The following is a 22,898-nucleotide window of genomic DNA, read 5'->3' on the forward strand; positions in this document are numbered from 1 at the left end:
ATAATGTATTGTTGAAAAGATCCGGAATTTTTCCGAAAGTGGCCGGTCCGAATACATCGGGCCCCATCCTTCAATATTGAGCCTGAGTCTATTGTGGGCTTAGCCGAACCCACGATGGACTCGCTAATAAAAAGGCCTTCTTAGTGCCCGCAGATGGAAAGAATTAAAAACAACCGCTACTTATTCATGGCGCTGTATAACAAAATTATTTAATGTTATTTGAATTTATCCGAATATTGTAATTTTAATTAATACATTATATTATTAATAAACATCGTGTAAAACAAATAATTTAATTTATTAATTAACGATTTTATATTTATAATATGAATGTCTTCTCTCAAAAATGTTTATATTTTAATATCGAAAACTTAAAAACATATATTTAACAGAAGCCGAAATAAAAATTTTATTAAAATCTGAAATAAATTATTAGATATTTATAGAAAATTTAATAGTTAATAATCGGGAAAATTATATTATGAAAATATCATTAATCATTTCGATATTTATTCATTCGGGGCGGGGCTGCCATCCAAGATGGCGCGAGCCATGAAGTCGGTTATATGGCACGTGTACGTTTTTTTAAGTTTTCTTCAAATTATCACTGTAGTTAAATGTAAAGGAAATTTAATAGTTTTAAACGAAGACAATTGGACAGATATATTAAACGGTGAATGGATGGTCGAATTGTAAGTTAATCACCTTTTGTATGTTTTTCCATCTAAAAATGTACAGTAAATGTTATGTTCACATTTTTCCCTTTGATTTCTATTTATTTCAGCATAAACAAACTACAAATAAAGTTAATTGTGTTTTTACAAATAGAATTTAGTAAATTAATATTGTTTGCTATAAATGAGATTTTATTCTCTTATATGGTCTGCATGAAAATAATATTTAGTTGCTTATTTATGATATTAAATGTGATATTTAGTTATTCTTTGAACTGTAAAATAAATCATATAAATAAATAAGAGCTTTTGCTGGAAATTAATATGTTGTGATCATAAATCTTGGATTAAGGTAATTAAATCAAATCACCATTGTGTTAATTATAATATAATTGTTCAGAACAAAAAACAAAATATTTGTCTTGTGATATAATTTGTAAGCAAATTAGGATATTTGGATTAATAAATTACTAGTAATACAAAATTAAATTCTTAATCTACAGTTTTGTAAAATTGGTTTATCAGATTGCATATTTGAATCTTACTTTGGTCATACTTTAAACATTTTATTCGTAGTTGCCGACTGTCTGCATTTGGTGCCGACTAGCGGCGTTTTGTATGCTCCGCTTTTCCCTTTTGTCGGCATTTTTAAAGAATTTGATATTATCGCATAAACACTTCATTTAACGAGTCTAACACCAATATATATGCCAAAGACGTACATATCTTATTATGAACAAATGAAGCAAACCAGAAATACATTCTCGGATTCCTTCGATTGGGAAAGAAACAGCATTAATATTTTTATATATGTATGTTGATATATGTATGAGAATTTTAGCTCAAATGTGATAATTTTAAATGGCAAATAAGATAAATTGCATCTTGAAGTCTGGCAACTTTAGTGCCATCATGTTGATGGTTAAATCAATTATCAGCAGAAAGAAATGAGTTACTCTTACACTTATACCAAATTATTGGAGTAGCATCATAGTTTCTCTACTCAAAAAAGCTGATGATGGTAAACCACCATCATCAGTTTTACTATTAAAAGGAAAAGATATTCCATATGGTAATAAAAAGACACAGATAGGAAATAAATAACCAGTAAAACATAATTGCAGTGAAAGTCAATAAACTAACTGATAACAACTGTCATAAGTAATGTTACATTGTACCGTAACAAAAGAAATTGTTAACGAAAGCAAAACGTTGCACAAAGGGCATATAACAGGAGGACTCATGCAATATCAAGATTCATGACGTATCAAGTTGGGTGACACAACACATCATAATTCTAGGTGTAGAATTATATGTCCAGTAATATTTGATATCATATGCAGAGATAACATTAAATTTTGTTTATTAAAGGTATAATGTAAGCATTGTGCAATATTAATGTTAATTAATTAAGAATTTTTTTGCTTTTTATGCTGTCAGCATTTTTCTACCAACATCCCAGCTATTATCTATTCAAAAGGTTGGCAAGTATGTATTCTTCTTCTTCTTCTTCAAGAGAGAGTGCTGTGTGTTTATTGCTCTTATTTAACTTTTTTCAATTAAAAGATATATTTATTTATTGGCAATTAAGCAAGCAAGCCTATCTACATTTTGGTTTCTACTCTTAGGAAAACTCAGCCAGTGGGCTGAGTTTTCCTAGCAATGATCATGAGCCATTAAAATATCAGTATTGTTTACACAGAATATAAGATTTGTTAACGTCCAGAGTAGTTATGCAGTTGTTATACTCGAGATGATCGTGTATGCAAACATGATTTAATTATAAAACATAGAAAGATAAAAAAAGATGAATTTAGTGTATTAGTCTATTAAAATGAGTCTTGATTTCTGACATTTCTAGTGACATTTTTAGATATTTTAAAAATATCTGGGAAAATATGTAGTAGAAAGAGTTAAGAATATGTTTATCAAACTTGATTTTATATTGATGTAGTTATTGATCAAACAACTACTAAATTTTAAGTATTGAATAATATACAATACAACTGACCTCTCTATGTGACTCTAAAGGTACCAATGATAAAAGCTGTATAAGTAAGAGAGATTGACCAACTTGAATGGAAAAATGTTAAAAATATAACTAAAACATTACCACTTGTTTTATCTAACATATAGCCAGCAGCCATTCTCTTTCTATAAACAGATATTATGTCTAGTATGATAATCCTCTTTGCTTTGTTTTCTTCCTGGGTACCTGTTTGACTATGGCAAAGTAACCCCACTCTTGTGATTGACGATCACAAAGGTAAAGTGAGGGAAAAATACGTTAGTCTAAAACATTTTTAGGGGTGTAGAACTGAGAGAGTTGTTCAAATGAGAGATTTTAGACATTATCTCCCGTAAGCTTCCACCAGGACCAGTAAAAAACATTTCATAACTGGCAGTCACTTAAACGAGAGATCACCATATGTTTACATTATTCTCAGCTGATTGCAAAATCAAACATGTATATGTATGATATTACTATATATAATTGCTTTTTAAAAAGAAAAATACTCGAGTTTAGCTCCCCACTCAATTTTATGTCAGTTTCAGAGGTGAACAGATGGTCATGTTAAATTAAAATTTTACTGTAAATGCACTCTAAATATCTACATCCAATAAGCCTGTACTTTAATAGTAAACATCCTTCAGAAAAAAAATGAAAATGACATGCTTTGCTGTGTGCGCAAGGTTTGAAATGTCTTCATTTACAAGAAACAAATATCAAAAAGCCAATTTTTGGCCCGTGGCTTTATTGAAATGTTCCGCGCTCAACAACGATAACTTTATTAGCATTTTCAGCCACGTTAAATGATCATCCTCGGGTAATGTTCGGCTAAAAAAGAATAGTTTTACAATATAATGTTATATATATATCAACAGTTGTGGAAAGGAGGAGTTTAAATTAGCATAAATGCTTACAAAGATGATAAAGTTCAGTAAAGATTCTAACAAAAACTGAACTAAAAGCAAGGAGATCTTTACGTCATCAGGAAGATAAGATTTTTAATGTTACTTAATATGCTTTATAGTAGTTTTACCTACGTAAAAATGCAAAATAATGCGTTACATTACTTTTATTTGGAAATAATAGATTTTGTTTTTTGTTTACAGAAAGTTTAAGTTAAAAAATGTTTTCAAAGTTTAAAATATAATAATTACATTAATAATCAATAAAAGTTACTTAATTACTTAATTGCAATTAATTAAATAATTATAGATCAGCAGTAAATATTGTTATTACTTAAGTTATACGTGGTAAACTTAAGTAATTCATTTCATTTTTCCTGTTAATAAGTGACCATTTGTCGGTTAAATTTACGTTTCTCGGAAATCTTAAAATAAACTTCTATTAACTTATGCGATACATTATCCCGTAGTACATTATATAAAGTAACCGGCAAGAGCAATTTGCAAAAGAATAAGCAATCGTCGTTTTAATTATTTAACGTCGAAAATAAAAACACACCTAAATAACTTCTATTTTGTATTAATCCTCGATAAATATAAATCTCCGAGCAATATAAATGTTTTTAAAATTCAAAGAATTGTATCGGCCCCGCGGCAAACGAAGTACCGCGCTAAATTATTCGAGTTAAAATAGTTTCTCGGGAGGAAAATGGGTTCTTAACAGGAAGTGGAGTTACGTTCAAACTATTGTGTTTAATGACGGGGAAACTTTTTCAATGAAAACAGGTTTAATAAGGAATAAAGATTGCTTTTTTTGTTCAATTTTATTTTAAAGTAAATATAAGAATCATAAAAATATATTATTATTTAATGGTTTAATTTAACGAGAAAATAAGCACTTTGGAGGCTAACTAGGGATTTTCTAAAGGTCTTATCTTTTTTATGCTCTAGTAAACAGAGTAAAATGGAGCATGTCAACATTTATTATATAGTAAAATATTTTTTGACATTGTTAATAGAGTGTAAAACTATGTAAAATATGTATAAAAAAAGATTCGTTTGAAGATAGATAAATATTTTCAAGTTTATTGTTATTAAATGTTTATAATGTTATAAATCGATGAATTGTTTTAATAGAATTTTTTTGCATTTTCATGTTAAAGTTCTTCAAGTAAATTATATGAAATTGTTCTGTAATATTCAATGAATAAGCTTTATATTTTTGATAAACAATACTCATGCAATTTATAGTTAACTATTAAATGTTTTAAGTAATTTATTATTATTTAGAATGCATATACGGGGGAAGTTTGAGATTAATAGATTGTTATTTGCTTTAACCAAAAGATATAGGCTACAGTATATAATGGTTTTTTAAAAAATATATCGTTTTATCAAACGAACAAATAATTAAACCACACAGAAACAATAAATCATGGCAAAAACTTGAATTACTCTAATGTTTTCAGCCTAATTTAGCCAAATTTTCTCAAGTAGAACCCAAAAAAATGTAAGTTAATAAATCAAACTAATTTGAAAAAAGATTCTAGAGTATACGTGAAGCCGGACTGCTTAAGTTACAAATAAAAATAAGAATACTGACCTCCAACAATATAAAAAAAAGGATTAATGTTACCTTAGGTGCCAAGATGGCGGCTCGTCTCTGACTCCAGCAAGGAAACAGTGGGACGCACGTTCTAACCTAACCTAACCTATTCTAATAAATTACATAATTATTAGTAACCAAATTATTAGAATAGGTTAGGTTAGAACATTCGTCTCCACTGTTTCCTTGCTGGAATCAGAGACGAGCCACCATCTTGGCACCTAAGGTAACATTAACGAAAAAAAAGACAAATACAATCAGAATAAATGAACATAAATAATAATTATGATGATAAACTGAAAAACAAAGGTAAAAAAATAATAAGTGAAATAAGAATAGTATTCCTACAGATATAATAAGAATATGTTGAAGGTTGCATAGAATTTATCTCAGAAAAGGTTCTCCATGCTGTGGCTAAGGTGTTAATTTCCCAGCCATTGATAACTCTCCTGCAGTAAACTGATTTATAAATGCTTCTGCATATTGAAGACTGTGCCGGCGGCTCAATACTTTCTGAATGATTTTGGCCTGGCCCCAGTTAACATTGACAGAATTGGGATTAGAGCAGGCATATGTTGCCATGGTAGTGGCTGGATTAATCTTTGGATGCTGTCTTGACGTTTCTTTAATCTTGCAAGTAGAGATCTCAGGTTGGGTCCAATATATTGCAAATCATACATTACTCTGCGATCCTACATGGGAACAGAATAAACACCTGGAATAAGCATTGGTTTGGGAGTTATTGTGTAGGATTTTGTATCTGGAGGAGTTTTGCTTAAAAATAACCATTGCAGCCAATGCTGCAAGATCTTGTAGATGTTATGGAGAGGAGAGGCATAGTCAAATATCATATATTTGGTTCTTGTGTTGTTATTTTGTTTGTCATTTGTTTTCAGCCTAAAACTCTCGATCGGATATTCGATGATCTAGATTTAAAACCAAAATGTTTGCCAAGGGATTTGATGAAGTTCAACCCTTCAGTTTTACCCTGGACATTTTCAAAATGTATGTAGGCTCTTCTAATTCTAGCCTTAAAAGCCACTAGTTTTTAATTAAGTAGATCATGAGAAGCCGAGGGAATAAAAGAGGATTGTGGGAGGGATTCCTATATATCTTGGTCTTAATTTCACCATTTCCAAACAAGAAAGAGACATCCAGGAAGTGGGCTTCAGTGTTGTACTCCTGCTTAAGTTTTAAAGTAAGCCCATATGGGTTAGAGTCGACGTCATTGATGGAATTGCTGAACGTCGGGTCATTTCCTTTGTATGATGAGCACGTCATTGATGTATCTGGTATAGAAACCAACTTTTGTATCTACCTTTCAAATTCAATTTATTGAGAAATGTAAAAACTTCAAATTAAACTTATAGGAGCTGATATACAAGTTTCAGAAATTATTCATCTGAATAATTTGCAAGTTTTGTATTAATACACAGATAAATCATCCAGGGTGTCCAAAAGCTAACTCTGGGGTTTCAAATACGACTATTTTTGGTAAGGATCAACATTAAATGATGTTTTTAGTAATTTCACAAAGTGATAATATCCAGTTCGGTAAGCCAGAAAGTTTGCTACCGTCGTGTTAGACCTCATTTGTGAAAGTGATGGCTATCTCGAGAGCATTTTTTTTCCGACGAGGCAACTTTTCATATCTACTGAGTAGTGAATTGCTGTAATTGTTGGAACGGAGCTCAGCAAATCTTCACGAACTGGCATAGTTCAAAAAATTACGTACCAGAACCTTTTATGGTGTGATCATATACAAAAATCATCAAACAAACGTTTTTGAACCCCTTCTGGGCTCTGCGTCAGGTTCAAAGAGCTTCTAGATCGATGTTCGATATCCGTCGAATATTCGTTTGATTTGCATGTCGTTTAAATTTTCGGTTTGATCGTAGGTTCAAATGGATTATAAAAGCCATATCGCGCATGCACGACCAGTCCGCCCGTTCGTGTATAACGGGTGACTAGAGTGTGTTGCAAATTAACTCTTGCCAGGCCAAAGATAAAAGCATCTCCTCTAAAATTTATGCACATGCTGGTTATGGAGGATTTAAATATGTGCATGGCTTCCAACCATTTGAGGTGTTCAATGGGAGGCAAATCCCATTTGCAATGTGGAGGAGATTTGCCTGGGTGAAGTCTGCTACTATATCAGGATCGGTTACGTAGGTAGCGAGGGCCGTAGAAGTTCTCCCGTGACGAATATCTGCTAGGTGCTCTTGTATTCTGACACCCAACGATTGTTTAGTGGAGCCTATATATATATATATCAGGTCCCTTTAAAGGATAACAGGTTCGATAGGGATTTGATATATATAGGCTCCACTAAACGATCGTTGGGCATCAGAATACAAGAGCACCTAACGGATATTTGTCACGGGAGAACTTTCACAGCCCTCGCTAGTTATGTAACCAATCCTGACATAGTAGCGAACTTCACCCAGGCAAATCTCCATGATTCGCCTCCCATTGAACACCTCAAATGGTTGGAAGCCATGCACATATTTAAATCCTCCATAACCAGCACGTGCATAAATTTTAAAGAGGAGATGCTTTTATCTTTGGCCTGGCAAGAGTTAATTCACAACACACTCTAGTCACTCGTTATACACGGACGTTTCACACTTTCCTATTAGTCTTATCTTCTTTCTTCTCATTTTCTCTAAACCTCTTCATCCTTCCTTTTCAAAGGCTATGCTGTAAGGTTGGGCCTTCTACTCCTTTCCAGTAAAGTTATACACGGACGGGCGGACTAGTCGCGCATGCGCAATGCGGCTTTTGTAATCCATTCGAACCTACGATCGAACTGAAAATTTAAACAACATACGTATCCCCGGTATGTAATTTTTTGAAGTAATTCTGGTATGATAAATAAGGAGTTATTTTTGGCATAGTTCATTTGTAACAGTCTAAAATTCAATGTCTGATGTGGCATCATCAAGGTCAAATTAGTTGAGTTTTTTCCCATGAAGCAACAATCACAAGCATTGCATACCTAGATATGCTAAAGAACTTTGTTTCCACAGATTGAGAATATGGAAGGCCTAATTTTCAACAGAACAGAGCACTGCCCTACTATGTTGAGATTGTGCAGAATGTGCTAAATAACTGATTTTCAAGAAAATGAATAATATACAAGTAATTTAACTTTTAAATTACTTGTATATTATTCAGATAAAGATGAGATATATTTATAAGTTAAATTTATGAGTTCTGTCTTTAGATTATAGATAAGAGTACGTGCGTTTCTGAAGGTCATAAAGAGAACCTGTAACAATTCTCAGCTTAGAAAAAGTTAAAGGAAAATGACTACGAATAATGAAGATACGTCATTATTTATGAAGAGAATTAAATGCTGTTTAAAATCATCAAATTAATATTTTTTTATTGAATTAATAAATTTATTACTTTATTATACCGAAAGAAAAATGGCATATAGTATGAAAATTGTCCTTAGTTTGTCGACTGCATTAAAACAAAGACGCATTAACCCAAAGCTTAGTATCCGAGAACAGTCCGCATAAAGTTTAATATATTCTATTCTCTAATAACCTTATCTTTTAGTTTCTCCTGCAATTTGTGTTTTATTTATTGCACTTTATATTATATCGTAGAACGGAATTCAAAATTAAAATTACAAAAATAATTCCGTAGTGTGCTTCTAGATGCTGTTTAATTGAGTGTAAATTAAACAAAGGCGTTTATAGGATGTTACGAATTAAAGCTTTTGTCGTAATATTAGTTACGGTAAAGTCGACGACCGAATTTATGGTCGAGTTAGTTACGATTCATAAAGATTGAAAATAATACCTTGAAAGAGAAAAAGATACTTCGTTTTTTGTTTACGGATCTTTGATGAGCCTTAAAGCTAAAATAAGATATTTTGAAGGACACGTTCATCTTTCTTGTACATTCTTATCAAGAATGCATCCGTTATTTGTAAAGACACATTAAAACCACATCATTGTCTTTAAAGCGAAATGCACTTACCTTGTTTTAAATATTGACTTTGACGATTTCTTTTGACACTTGCGAGTGTATAACGACATATTTTACTGCTAACGATTTCATTTCTGTAATTGAAAAAATAGCTTCCGGTTTGATTTGATTAGTAAACGACTACGGAAAACCTATTCTATACACTGTTAAATTCTGAATTACTTTTTTTTTTTATTAAATAATGTTTGTATTACAGTAAGAACGCAAAGTTGATTAACCTTTTTTTTGATTTACTCTTAATACAATTAAAGGAGGATTATATAAAAAAAAAAAAAAACTAGATGTTAATCAATCATCTTTGACAATTTGTGAATTATTTTTAGTGTACAGTAAATCTTTATCTATATTTAGGTTACATCTAAAAGAAGGTTTTATTCATTATTTTGGTAAAGTAAATTTGCTTTCTGTAGTCAGAATGCCAAAATGTTTTTTTAATTGTAAAAAAAGTGAATGCTAAGGATGAATGCCAGCTGTTGTAGCTAGTTATGGAGAAACAAATGATTTATTATTAAAGTTTGAGGGAATATTAAATTAAATTTTATGTTATTTTTTTATTATTAATGTGTGACGTACATTGTATTCGTCGTAGAATTTTATTAACGAATAATTTTCCTAGCTTCTTTTTTAAATTTAATAGGAATTATTCCTTATAGCAATTGCAACTTTTATATTAAACCTGTATTATGTTATGTTTCATTGGAGTGGAAATCTATTGACACTTAAAATCTAAATGCTTGAAAGCTTTTCTGGCTCATTTTCAGAATGTTGTTAATGTTTTTTTTGTTAATGTTACCTATGGTTCCAAGATGGTGGCTCGTCTGATTCCAGCAAGGAAACAGTGGGGACGCACGTTCTAACCTAACCTAACCTATTTAATAATTTTGTTGGTAATAATTATGGTAATTTATAAGAATAGGTTAGGTTAAGTTAGAATGTGTGTCCCCACTATTTCCCTTCTTCTGTTTGCTGGAATCAGAGACGAGCCACCATCTTGGAACCATAGGTAACATTAACTGTTTTTTTATTATTTTTTAAAAAAATTTTCTTATTTTTACAATTAAGTAATTCAACTAGTACACGGCACAGAGAAATTTGCATAAATAACGTTATTCCCAATGCCATTCCTCTGCCATTTGTTTTTATTCCGGAGTCATACCTCAAAACTTCAGCTCTGGGCCGTGGCCTATATACGGGAGTGCCTTATTCGTGAATAACGTTCTTTTAAAACTTTTGCTTATGTGTATAGCAAAGGTTTTAAAGTAGTTGATCTTTAATTTTATATTTTTATCCTTGTTATTCTGGTGTATTTTCCATGTTTATACGTTAAACTATTTAAAATTAATAGTATAAACTTGAAGGATAAATTCAAATATTAGCATTAATTTTCTTTTATTGTAAGAAACTTTCGTGAAAAATATGTACCTCTAACATTTTAAACTAATAAATATTAATTTTTTTTCTTTATTTTTAAAGTTTTGCTCCATGGTGCCCCGCATGTAAGGCTTTAGATCCCGTATGGAAGGATTTCGCAAGTTGGAGTGAAGATTTAGGGATTCACGTAGGCCAAATAGACGTAACTGTAAATCCCGGTAAGCAGAATTACAATGGAATTTCTTGTTTTTAATGCTTTCCTTTATATAAATAATGTTATTCTAGATACTGTAACAAGTTGGGTGTTAAATAAATCGTTATATTGGTTAGATTTAGAATTTTAGTAACATCAAACAAGTTATAAAAAGACAATTATCAAACGACATTAAAACTGTTCATCTTGTGGCTAGGAAAATATCCATTATTCGAAAAATTTGTGTTTTTTAATCCTTTACATATAAGAAATACCTGTACTTGAAATTATTCGGTCTCTCGAGTTCTCTGCTCTTTATTTTGTAGAAACATGTATGTTACAAGATTATATATTGTTGACAATGTTGACAGAAACTGTATATACTGTAAGCACAAAAACAGGAAAATTACATTTGTTCATTAGCATTTCACAATTTGTTAAAAAACTCGTTCACCTTGGTTTGTTCCGATGCCACTTTTCTGCCTATTGAATACAACAACTGCTCGGTATTAACATTGTTACGTACAGCCTGTTTGTGTACGACAAAACTTGTCAGAAAGGTCTTTACGACTCAGAAAAACTCGACCGTTTCGTTAAATGTCGGCACTATGCTCGGACCGGTGTCGGAATGCTTACTAGGTGTCACTTGTTCGATCGTATCGGCCTGCCGACTCTCTTTGCACAGTTATTCGATTGTAACAAGTGCATCGTCAAACCTTACAAATTTCCAGAATGCAAAGTGCAAAGTTTACAATGTAATCTGGTAGTAATTTGGCTTATTACAAAAATATTCATTATTCTGAGTTATGGATCTGCTGAAAAGAGGTAAGATTACGTTGATTTGGCAGAACCTGGAAAAAATATCCATTATTCTGAGAAATGTGTTGTCCTCCTCTTTTTTTTTTAATTACCGAAACCCACATTTTCCATTGTTCCGTCAAAATTTTTTTCTAGGATAATTCAAACTACTTTTCCATCTTTCCACAACTCACGCCTATTCAACATTGTGGACTTGTCACTATTCTACTACAACCTAACTGACATGCTGTCTATCATAATTCATAGCTTTGAAGAAAAGCATCCAGTTTTCATTGCCTACATAGATATTATTCAGGATTTTGATTCTGTCCTTCTCAATTTACTTCTTTCTGTATTACACAAATGCTTTGATATATTACACTGTTTTTTGTTCTTGGTTTAACAATTATTTCCTTATATGCACTTGCAAAATAAAAATAGGCAATTACCAGTTTCTGGATTTTTCACTTTGTGGCATACCACGAGGTTCCGTATTAAGCAATCGGTTTTTCTCGGCTTATATACACGATTTCCTCTGTCATTTCTTTTGTCGACGATATTAAAATATTAAATAACTATTCCTCCACTCTTCAAACTTATCTTGATCTTTTATTTTCTTTACTTTCCAAAGTTAACCTTAGAATAATTATTGATAAAACTCAATTTCCTTTTAAAAGTCATATTGACAAAAGCATCAAATCTCTTGCAATACAATGTAGCATCCTTTGGTGTTTCTGTAGTACAATCTCTTCAAATACTCCTATGTTCCCTGTTATCTGTTATGTTTTTTGCCAATTTCCGGTCTGTCAACGACTGTTGTCTCCCAATATGGGTCATTGTTCCTCCCTCTCTCCTAGAAAAAGTAACAAGGGAACTCACAAATTATATCTTATCCTTAATGAGTTTTGTTATTTACCGTACGTCGTTCATTCTAATATAGCCAGGTCAAGATTGAGTCTTCTCTCATTATATGAGTGTATTGTATATTTTGATTGTCTTATTTTTTGTGGAACGTTCGGCCTTCGTGACTTTGTCTGCGAGTACCTGCTCTTCATATGCATTGCTCTTCTTCCATTTCTGCCCTCCTTGAAGGCGCACTCTGTCTCGTACGAATCCGCATAATCTATGACCGCGTGGATTCGTGTTTTATTGTATCTTACATAATTATACAGTGTCAAAAATTTTAATACCAAGATTTTATGTTTTTTAAACGTCACCGTAAACAAATCCTGTATTATTCTTAATTTCTCTTTACAGTTCGGGTTTTATATTGTCGTCGATCATATTCGATCATTGTTATTTTTAATTAAATAGTTTAGAAACTTCTCAAAGAAAATACTTAGTTAGGCGATTAGGTTTTGGTTTTCATTCCTTGTAATTTTGAGTTATGTAAATAAATTTTTATTATACAATATATTTCTTTTATGAAATGTATAATAATATTTTACAGGTTTGAGTGGTCGTTTCATGGTTACGGCACTTCCTACTATTTACCAGTAAGCTTACTTTATTTTCTATTGTCGAGTTTTCTTAAATCTCAAATTTGAAATAAATGTATTAAATCTAAAAGAAACCATTATATTTTATAAAAATAAATTATATCTAACAACAAATATACTTGAATTATGTAGTGTTAAGGATGGAATTTTTCGGCAATACAGAAGTTCACGAGATAAAGATTCATTAATGAATTTTATAGAAGAAGAAAAATGGAAAAGTCTTGATACAGTTTCGTCCTGGAAAGCACCTCAGTCTATTCAGTAAGTTAATTATGAAAATTTAAAATTTAAATGTCTCAAATGTTTTTTTAGCATACACAAACAATATATATCTTGAGATTTCTAACTTAAAGTCCGTTCTAACATATACAAGATTAAATACTTTGATAGTTTTGCCACCAAGATATACATACATAAATATATAAAGATGGTTTGGTCAAACACATTAGTTATGTACAAATTTTTTACAACTAAACAGTCTGCTTGTTATGGCTAATGGAGATATTAGCTGGGTATAGGTCTAAAGTCGTTGACACTCGTGAGTCCTTACCCCAAGGTCCAGCCTATCAAATCGTTCTCCCTCGCTTCATACTAGCATACATCTCCAAAACAAGTGAAGTGCTTTCTTCTTCTACCCATTTATATGCACTCTCTTATCACTTCTGCCCCCCTCAGCAGTAGCAGATGACTCGTTCGGTCCTAGTCCAGTCTGAAAATTTGTCCGTTACACTGCTTTTAGTCGGTAAGAATAATGTTAAATTGATTGAATCCAAGTGTTTAAACATGCCGTCTTGTCTTTTATTAATTAAATAAAGTTTATATGTAAGTAATTTGAATTTTAAATTTTTATTTAAATAACAAGAAATAATTTTATTAAATCAATAGTTTTCCCATCTTCAATATTTAATTTAAGCTAATTTACTTATTTAAATGGAAAAGAATATCTCTAAAATTGTTGAAATTGTTTTAGAATTGTAAAATTATTAATGGTAAATCAGAAATAATTGCTTTACTGGTGTATAATGTTTAACACTAAGCACTTTTAGACTTATATTGTCTGTCCTCGGGGATTAATGCCATGTTATTTTTAAACAACCCAAAAAATTCTTTAAACAAATTAGAACCAAGAACTTTAGAACACAAAATTCTTAATGATCTAGAACATTTCAAAATTCCAGCATCTAGATAGTAACATGTAGTTAACTTAATGCCCACTGCCACTTTATCTTACCTCTTTTTTTAACAATTCAAAATCCACAAAACTCACAAATCAAATTCCTGCTAACATTGACATAGATAATACAAAATATAATCAATGCACAAAACCTAGTTTTTTACCCTCTGACTGCCGTATTCTATCCAATTCCTTTTTTTCTTCTACTTCCTGAAGGAGTTATATCCCGAATTTTCCTATTCAGAATATACCTCCAAGCCATTGGCAAACTTCTTGAAGTTTGCCAATGAACGTTTTCTGGCGTCCAGAAAACGTTCGTTAACTTGAATTAATTAATTTCACACCGGTCACAGGCACAAGTGAGTTCTAATTATGTATTAAACTTCTTGAAGCTTTACCATTAACAATCTCTTCCTCTAAACTTTTATAAATCCTTGAGTGCTTTGTGCATTTTATATTTTCTTCTCTCTAATAATTTTGGCTTCGTCCCAAATATCTTTCATTTCCTTCCTCGTTCCTTCTTGGTTCAATGCTGTAGTTATTTTTACACTTTTTATGTCTTGATGCTCATTTATCCTAGTTTTAGTTCTCTTAGTTCCTGCTATGTAAATCTTTCTCTTCTCTTTCTCAGTAATCGGAACCATATGAACACCTGCTCTACCAAAATTGTCATACCATTTTGCAAGAGTTTAAATAGAGTACTATGTCTTTTATATACAAGGTGGTTACAATTACAGTGTTTCTATTTATAGTGCCCTGTAGTTACAATGAGTAAGCAGAATAGCACCAAAATTTGTATGTTTACTAGTACGTAAAGGCATAGAGAGGAGTATTATGTGGAAAAAAAATTATTTCTAAAATATGCCGATAGGGGAAGTACGTGGCTGTACAAAATCAGACACCATATAAAGGAGTTCAGAAAAGAAATAAAGACGAATCTAAAATGCAATTTAAAATCTATTCTTACAGCCTGAAAATCATTCGTGATATTGAAAAATGCCATTGACATTGCTGTTGAGCTTTGATACCATTGTTTTGGGATAGAAAGTCCATGTTATGCACAGTATGCTTCTTTTTAGAATACAACAAATCAGGAGAAATGCTTCTTATATGGTGAATTATATTGTCTTTTAAAGCTGATAAGGACACTTCCTTAATAGATTGAACACACTTATGTTAACTTCTTAACAGTGAGGGATGATTATAATCGTCCAAGGCGATCGTGTGGCAGTGGTGAGGGACGACTATACTTGCTAAATTCTTTTGGGGGTATCGCCAAAAACTAGCCAAAAACTACCGCGAAAAAGAAATTCACATAAAAAATGAATTATGTAACAATAAAAAAGACTTTTCTTTACTAGACAGAACTGTTTACAAAATCTTTTTCCGAAACGGTAATGAGAAAAAACGCTTGAAAATATACTTTAAAAATTTCCCACATTTCTTCTCCACAACTAAGTGGGAGCCCCACACCTGACTGTTCCACTGTTGAAAGGTTAAGATGACATGTTTCTGAGGATTAAACGCATGCATTGTATTATTTTTATTTTATAAGTAATGAAATACATTTCTTCAAATTGAAGCGATTTAAACGACTGCTGCAGATTACGAAGTTATATTAATCTGTTATTTTTGCGGAAAATGTTAATTCATTCAATGCCAGATTTTATCATTACTTTGTTTCACACTGCAGATGATGATAGACATTTAAATGGCTTTAAAATGTCATTTTCATAACACTTTTGATTTAAAAGTATTTAACTGTGATTGATACTAAGTTTTGTCTTGATTTTTATATATAAGACTTTAACGATCTTTAGTGTTTCAAATGTAATTAAAATGTAATTAATTGTAACTATATGTAACCTTTATTATTTGTTTTTTACTTTAAAATATTTTATGTATTTATTTATTTATTTATTTCAGAATGTCTATTGTTTCATATTTCTTCAAAATATCAATGACTCTTAGAGTAAGTAAAATTTATTAATTTCTTGTAATAATTTTATCTACTGTACATGCATTAACTAGGTTTATTATTTAAAATTAAAGTGGAAACATTCTTTTTTTCTGAAATTTAATCCATAACAACACATTTTATTGCATAATTACAATTAATGTTAACATTTCATATGAGAGATGAATGGCAAATGAAGCAAGGAAATAAAATTCATACATTTTAACTTTAAATTTAATCTTAATTGCCATTTGTTAAGTTAAAGTTGTAGTTATGAAGTTGGTAACAAAAATTGGATGATACAGTGATACCTCGGTTTTCGTCGATAATTTGTCCGTAAACAATCGACGAAGTCCAAAACCGACGAAAACCGAGGCAATTATTTCCATACGAATCAATGTAAATTCAACTAATTTGTTTTAGACAGTCCAAAATACATACCAAAAACACATTTTATAGAGAATTAATATAGCGTTAAATACTAAAAGCAGTAAGAAATTAATATAAAAAAACTACTCTAAAGAAAAGCAATAGAATTGTTTGGCTAGACACATGGGGTAATGTCTTGTCTTGTAGAAGTTAATTGGACCTGAGCTTCTAGCCTATATCACCCTGTGGTAAAGTGTGATGTAATTGTCAGGTAATAGTAGTTGTATGTGTTTATGATGGTCGTATCGCAGGGAATAATGCCTTCTGGGTGGTCTGTTTAAGGGTAACTGACTTCTATTTGGGCGTTACAGACATGGAGAAAAACCCGGAAAACTCCACGTGACCAGCCCGTCCTGGCAAAGCGCAAACCCACGACCGAACTCCCAGTGTTCGGGGAACGGAAATGTTGCATGTGTTTTTGCAAAATTAACAGCGAGGTCACTTGGGTACGCCGACAAAATCCGAGGCAATCGACGAAAACTGAGACAAATTTTTTGCGAAAAAAATCGACGATAACGAAAGCTGCGAGGTATTAATGTATTTTGAATAGGAAATTCTAGATTCAATTTTTGTTTTATTTTTGATCATATTAAGAACTAACAGGCCTGATTTATTCACTTACTATCTGTTTTAAAATTCATATGGAATTCCACGAATCTTGTCCACGTAGATTTGTATTGAATTCAAAAAATTAAACTCAATTCACAATTTATAATCCTGGCACTGTTTCCTTAATTTGAAATATTTTATCAAATGTTTAATGAATATGTTATATACAACGAATAATTCTTGCATTGATGGATTTTGACAATTTGCAAATGTTATTTTGAGGAATTTTGTTAGTTTTTATCCTGGGACATGTACTAATATGAAAATGAATGCTTTTGTGATTTTTACGAAAACTCTAAAAATTAGTACGATGAAAAGTTATTGTGAATACATCTTACGTTCATACAAAGGTGAAATCTTAACATTACAGGGAAATGTCTTTCCCTGTAATGTTAAGATTTTTCCTTGTTTTATTTAAACATTTAATTTTTAATGTTTTTCTGTGGAAATGGTTAATTTTAATTATATACTAAATCCCTATCAAATTTAACATAATTTTTCTTTGACTACTAAAGAAAGAAACCAAACTTCAGTTTGTGTATTAATCTTTTATATTTCAGATATTGTGTAGAACTTATGTTAATGTATCAGTTGTTAATATACAAAAGTAAAACTTGTATTCTCTATTTATTTATTTATATTTAAATTTTGACCACAATTAAAAAAAGAAAAAAGGAAATATGAGAATTATCTCATCATAAAATAAAATTATCTGCATTAAATGCTTATTTCTGGTAGCCAATTATTTAAATTTACCACAAAGGAACAACCCGTAGTACTTAGAAGCTGGTATGACATTAAGAATGTAAGAATTCTGGAGCAATGTTTCATTTGCATATTAAAAAAAGCACCTAAACATCGAAAGATGGTAGAATATCTACACTGGAGAACAGTAAAGTTTCATGCATCTAAATGCCTTTCACCGGTGCGCATATCATCCACAACAAAGTAGTTACAAACGTTTTCGAACCTAATGGTTCTTCATCGGGTAACGATCCCCTAACGGAATGTGCTTCAATTCAAAGTCGTAAAGAAATACGATCCGGAATGTTGTCCCGACCCGATGACGTCAATACCGACCTGTGCGCTAAGCATGTTGAGTTGTAATTTATCGTTTTATCTAGTAGCGCCTGCCATGCCGTCGATAGAGCTATTTCGTCCTTGTAGTTAATGCAATTACCTTCATTAATATCATTACCATCATTAATATCACCTATTTTCGCCCAGGCAAAGGTCATCCACACCACCCGCCGCGCTAACCACCTCAGATGGCTGGAGGTGACTACATATGCCTTAATGATATTAATGAAGGTAATTGCATTAACTACAAGGACGAAATAGCTCTATCGACGGCATGGCAGGCCCTACTAGATAAAATGATAAATTAGAACTCAACATGCTTAGCGCGCAGGTCCTTATTGACGTCGTCGGGTCGGGACAACATTCCGGATCGTATTTCTTCGCGACTTTGAATCGAAGCGCATTCCGTTAGGGGATCGTTACCCAATGAAGAACCGTTAAATTCGAAAACGTTTGTAACTACTTTGTTGTTGATGATACACACACCGGTAAAAGGCATTTAGATACGTGAAACATCATTAGTGCACAGGACTCTTTAAAATTAGACACAAATGGACAGAAGTATTAGAAAAAAGAAATTTTTATGTAGTTGGTTCTATTGCAATAAAGCAGATTTTTATTTTAAGATGGAGTTGTTTGTAAGTTTAGAAAGAGTCTCAATTTGACATATTTACGCACCTTCACATTTTGTTGTAAGAATAGAGAATTTAAAGTAGAGAATATTGTTTATACTCTAAATAGTTTATAATTTAATACTGTATTAAACAAATCAAGATATTTGCTAAAATAAGCCATTTTATTTTTAGACTGTCCATAATAAAATTGTAGATGAATATGGAATACCGTACTGGGGATCTTATATTATTTTTGCATTGGCAACGATAGTAATAGGAGCATTGCTTGGATTGGTAAGCATATTTTATTATTGATAAAAAGTTTATTTAACCGAGTAGCTTTTAGGTTAGGAAGATTTAAAGGAAAACTTATAGGAAAATTTCAAACATTTTGATATAAACAGTCTATTAAACTTTAAACATTGGACCTGACATGTTAAAATATAATTTGATTACAGATAATTGTTTGTATGATTGATCTAATGTTTCCTGCCAAAGCACCGATGATGCCCGTTCCCGACACTTCGCAACGCGAATCCTCGGAAAAAGAGGACGAGAAATCTGAGGTAACGTACGCACTCGTAAAAATTTATCAACTTTTTTATGATATTAAAAATTAAATGAAATTATATTCATATATTAATTAATATTATGAGTTTTTAGATATTGTCATTTTATTTAGTCACTGTACCTACCATAAAAAGGTGAAATAGGCATTTTGTAATAAAGAGAATACAGTTGGATATCTCTAGTAGAAGATGCTAAATTGGTTTGTTTCTACCACTTGTAAATCTTAGAAAGATGATAATTAAACCTGACTACTTTGTGGGTTTTAGATTTGTCCTTCTTAGTTGTGTAACCAGATTGATATTTAAGGATGATATTTTTGACAAAGCTTGAAGGATACACATGTTGCTTCACTATGGGCAGCCCAGTATCTAGCAGCCTTTGTGAACTAGTTCTTTGTGACCTTGAAGAGGTTCTCCCATCTGCTAATAATCAGATTGTTCTTTACACTCATTATGTTGATGATGATGATTTCATAATCTGGCGACAAACTGAATTTTCCCCAGTTTTTAACATTCAATGACAACAGTCCCTACAGCCTGTACCTCTGTCTTGAACAACAAAGCTACCGTCAAGTTCACTTCCTGGACATCCTTTTCACACTCACTGATAGCCACCACATTTTGACTAAAGTTTACAGAAAATCAGAGTACAGGCCATTATTCATTTCACATAATCTAGAAATCCTTATCTGTTTAAAACATTGCTACAAAACTCTGGTCAAAAGAGCTTTCGGCCACTCTATCAACATCATCGACAGAGAGATTGAACTAAATTACATTACACACACAATGAAACTGCATGAATATCCTTCAAGCCTTGTCAAAAATTTTATCCTTAAGTATTTGGTTACACAACTAAGGATGAATCTAAAACCCACAAAGTTGTCAGATTTAACCAACATCTCTCCAAGATTTACAAATTGTGGGAACAAACCAAGTTACGTAGCATCTCGTACAATCTCTTACAGGAGAAACTCGACCGTATTCTCTTTATTACAAAATGCCAAAGATCCAGAATACACCCCAGGTGATTTATGTTTGTATTAACAATTTGTAATTTCTATTCGTCATTGTTGTTGACGTCCACTCTTGCCACCAATGAAGTAATTATTCCATTTTATTTAAAGCGATGTTAGGATTTTCATACGTATGTTCGACTGCTTTTCAACCTTACGACGACAATTTTTAAATTGTCGTAAATCATTTTTATTTATTACGTTATGTTATATGCTGGTTATTACTGGTGTAGTTTTGTTATTTGTACTTAGTTAAATCCAGTTTCAAGTGTTGCATGTTATCATGCAATTTAAAACTGCCATTTCATCGTGTGTTGGAATGTCATAATTTCAAACAAATTTTCAAACTTTTAAATGCTTTAGAACAAGTTATTGATGTTTACGTTTCATTTTTTTGTTTGTGGATTTCGATTATGGTATTTATGTTCTGAAAATGTTTAACTCTGAAAAAAGAGGGCTCCTTCAGTGTTCTAGCATTGACAAAATGTGTTAGTCATGTAGAACTTAATGCATTTGACCTACCTGGCAATTTCCGTGGACTCGGAGTTATTAATTTAATGTTAGAATAGGACCGGTCTGTTCTGGTTTTACTCAAAGGGGAACGGAGGTCTTCCATATTTTGCCGGAGATTGTTTTAAGGGACCGTGAAAATTCTACTCGCGAAATTAAAAGAATTAGTATTAGGTTAATGCCATCCTCTTTATACATTTAAGAAGTATAAACGTAAAGGATTCATTTGTCTCTCTGTCATTCGAAACAAAGTACACCGGCAACTTTGAAACTCGTCATATATTTGAATGGAAATGTTTAATGCTTACAACAAATATTTTTTATCTCAAGATTTAAATAATAAGAATTAAAACTAATCTACATATTCATGGGAAATACTGAAAACATATTGATGGCCTCGACTTTCTTTTGAGGATATTTACTTTCTTAAAGTTCGTTAAAATCTTAATTACACTTGAGATTTTAACTTAATTGTCTAATCGTCTCAACTGTCTGACATTAACTTTTGAAAATATTAATTCCATTTCTTACATAGATCAATATTAAATTAACATTTCTGATAATGAATAAAGCAGCGTGACTAATTTGCTAGATATGCAAATAGGTCAATACTTAATAGGCCAGTAGGTTAGTCACTAGATCATTTATTTTTTTTATACGTATTAGTAATCTTCATAGAGAAATTGAATATCTAAAAATGTATACGAAAAGACAGAAAGAACTTCCCTATTCATTGACTGAACTATATAAAGGCTGCTATAAAATATTTATCATGTTAATTTGAATATAAAGTACACCTTTTTTCGTGTTTTTGAACTTATAGTGTGACAAAGTTGTGGTGTATTCTTTAAGAATCTGGTCCTTTATAGTATAGACAAAGCTTGAAGGATACACATGTTGTTTCACTATGGGCATCCCTCTGTTTTTCCTGGATATACTGTGAACAGATAACCGTACATCTTCTCTCTGCGATGCATTTTAATGATATACTTAAAGGAGTTCTTTAATCGTTTAGAAAGTGTTTAAGACAATGCTGTGTGTTACATAAATTGCTATAGCCATTAAAGATAAACAATTGAAGTATTGAACAACCTTAAATGTTCTTAGATAAGTGAATATATTTATAATTAATTAGTAGTATGTTATATTGCAATTTGATGTTAACGTTAAAAATATTACAGGAAGAGAACGGAGACGACGATAACGACGAATCCGAGAACGACGACGAAGACGACATAAGAGACGACACGAAAGACGACGTAAAAGACAAAGTTAGAGATGCCAAATTGGGAGATCAGGAGTTGAGGAAGAGAAAGACCGAAGACAAAAGCGAAGACTGAACTCTTAGAACAGTTAAAATTAGTATTAAAATATATGCAACGGAACACACGAAACTTATTCCTGCACGGGAAATTCGGATCGAAACATATTTTTCCATAACAACTGGTTCTTAATTTTTTTTTAAAACAAAAAAAAACTTTATTTAAATACATTACTTATGTTTTATGTAGTCAAAATGTTTTAGTTATTATCTGTGGTGTGCGTTTATTTAATTCGATTTCAAAACATTTCAATTTAAGATGAAATGCTCAATATTTAATTTTTGATTTATCGAGTTTATACTTATGTATATATACACACACATACACAACGTATAAATATTTTTACATAAAAATACATAAGCAAATATTTTATAAGCAGATAAGCAGAATAAATAAGTAAAAAATTACATTACATACTCGGAGCGTATTAGCATTTAAATCCGATTCGACGAAGTTTTGATATTTTTTATGCTAGAATTGTGTAGTTTTTTTTAATTTCCAGTAGCTTAAAATATTTGTACATTAAACTGTTGAAAGTTTTTGATGTTTTATAATAAATTAC

The 22,898-nt window shown here is 31.3% G+C and overlaps 1 protein-coding gene across 1 annotated transcript; it reads left to right on the forward strand.

The window, feature by feature from the left end:
• Positions 1-508: 508 nt before the first annotated feature.
• Positions 509-22,472, forward strand: LOC136984821 (thioredoxin-related transmembrane protein 1-like). The gene is made up of 8 exons (XM_067281964.1): positions 509-692; positions 10,669-10,784; positions 13,008-13,053; positions 13,189-13,317; positions 16,157-16,202; positions 19,112-19,213; positions 19,378-19,485; positions 22,196-22,472. Exons 1-8 carry the CDS (start codon positions 541-543, stop codon positions 22,352-22,354), a joined length of 858 nt encoding a protein of 285 aa, XP_067138065.1. The 5' UTR covers positions 509-540; the 3' UTR covers positions 22,355-22,472.
• Positions 22,473-22,898: the final 426 nt, after the last annotated feature.

The sequence above is a fragment of the Centruroides vittatus genome, unplaced genomic scaffold, assembly GCF_030686945.1.
Source record: "Centruroides vittatus isolate TY-2023 unplaced genomic scaffold, ASM3068694v2 contig_93, whole genome shotgun sequence".
NCBI classification, from domain to species: Eukaryota; Metazoa; Arthropoda; class Arachnida; order Scorpiones; family Buthidae; genus Centruroides; species Centruroides vittatus.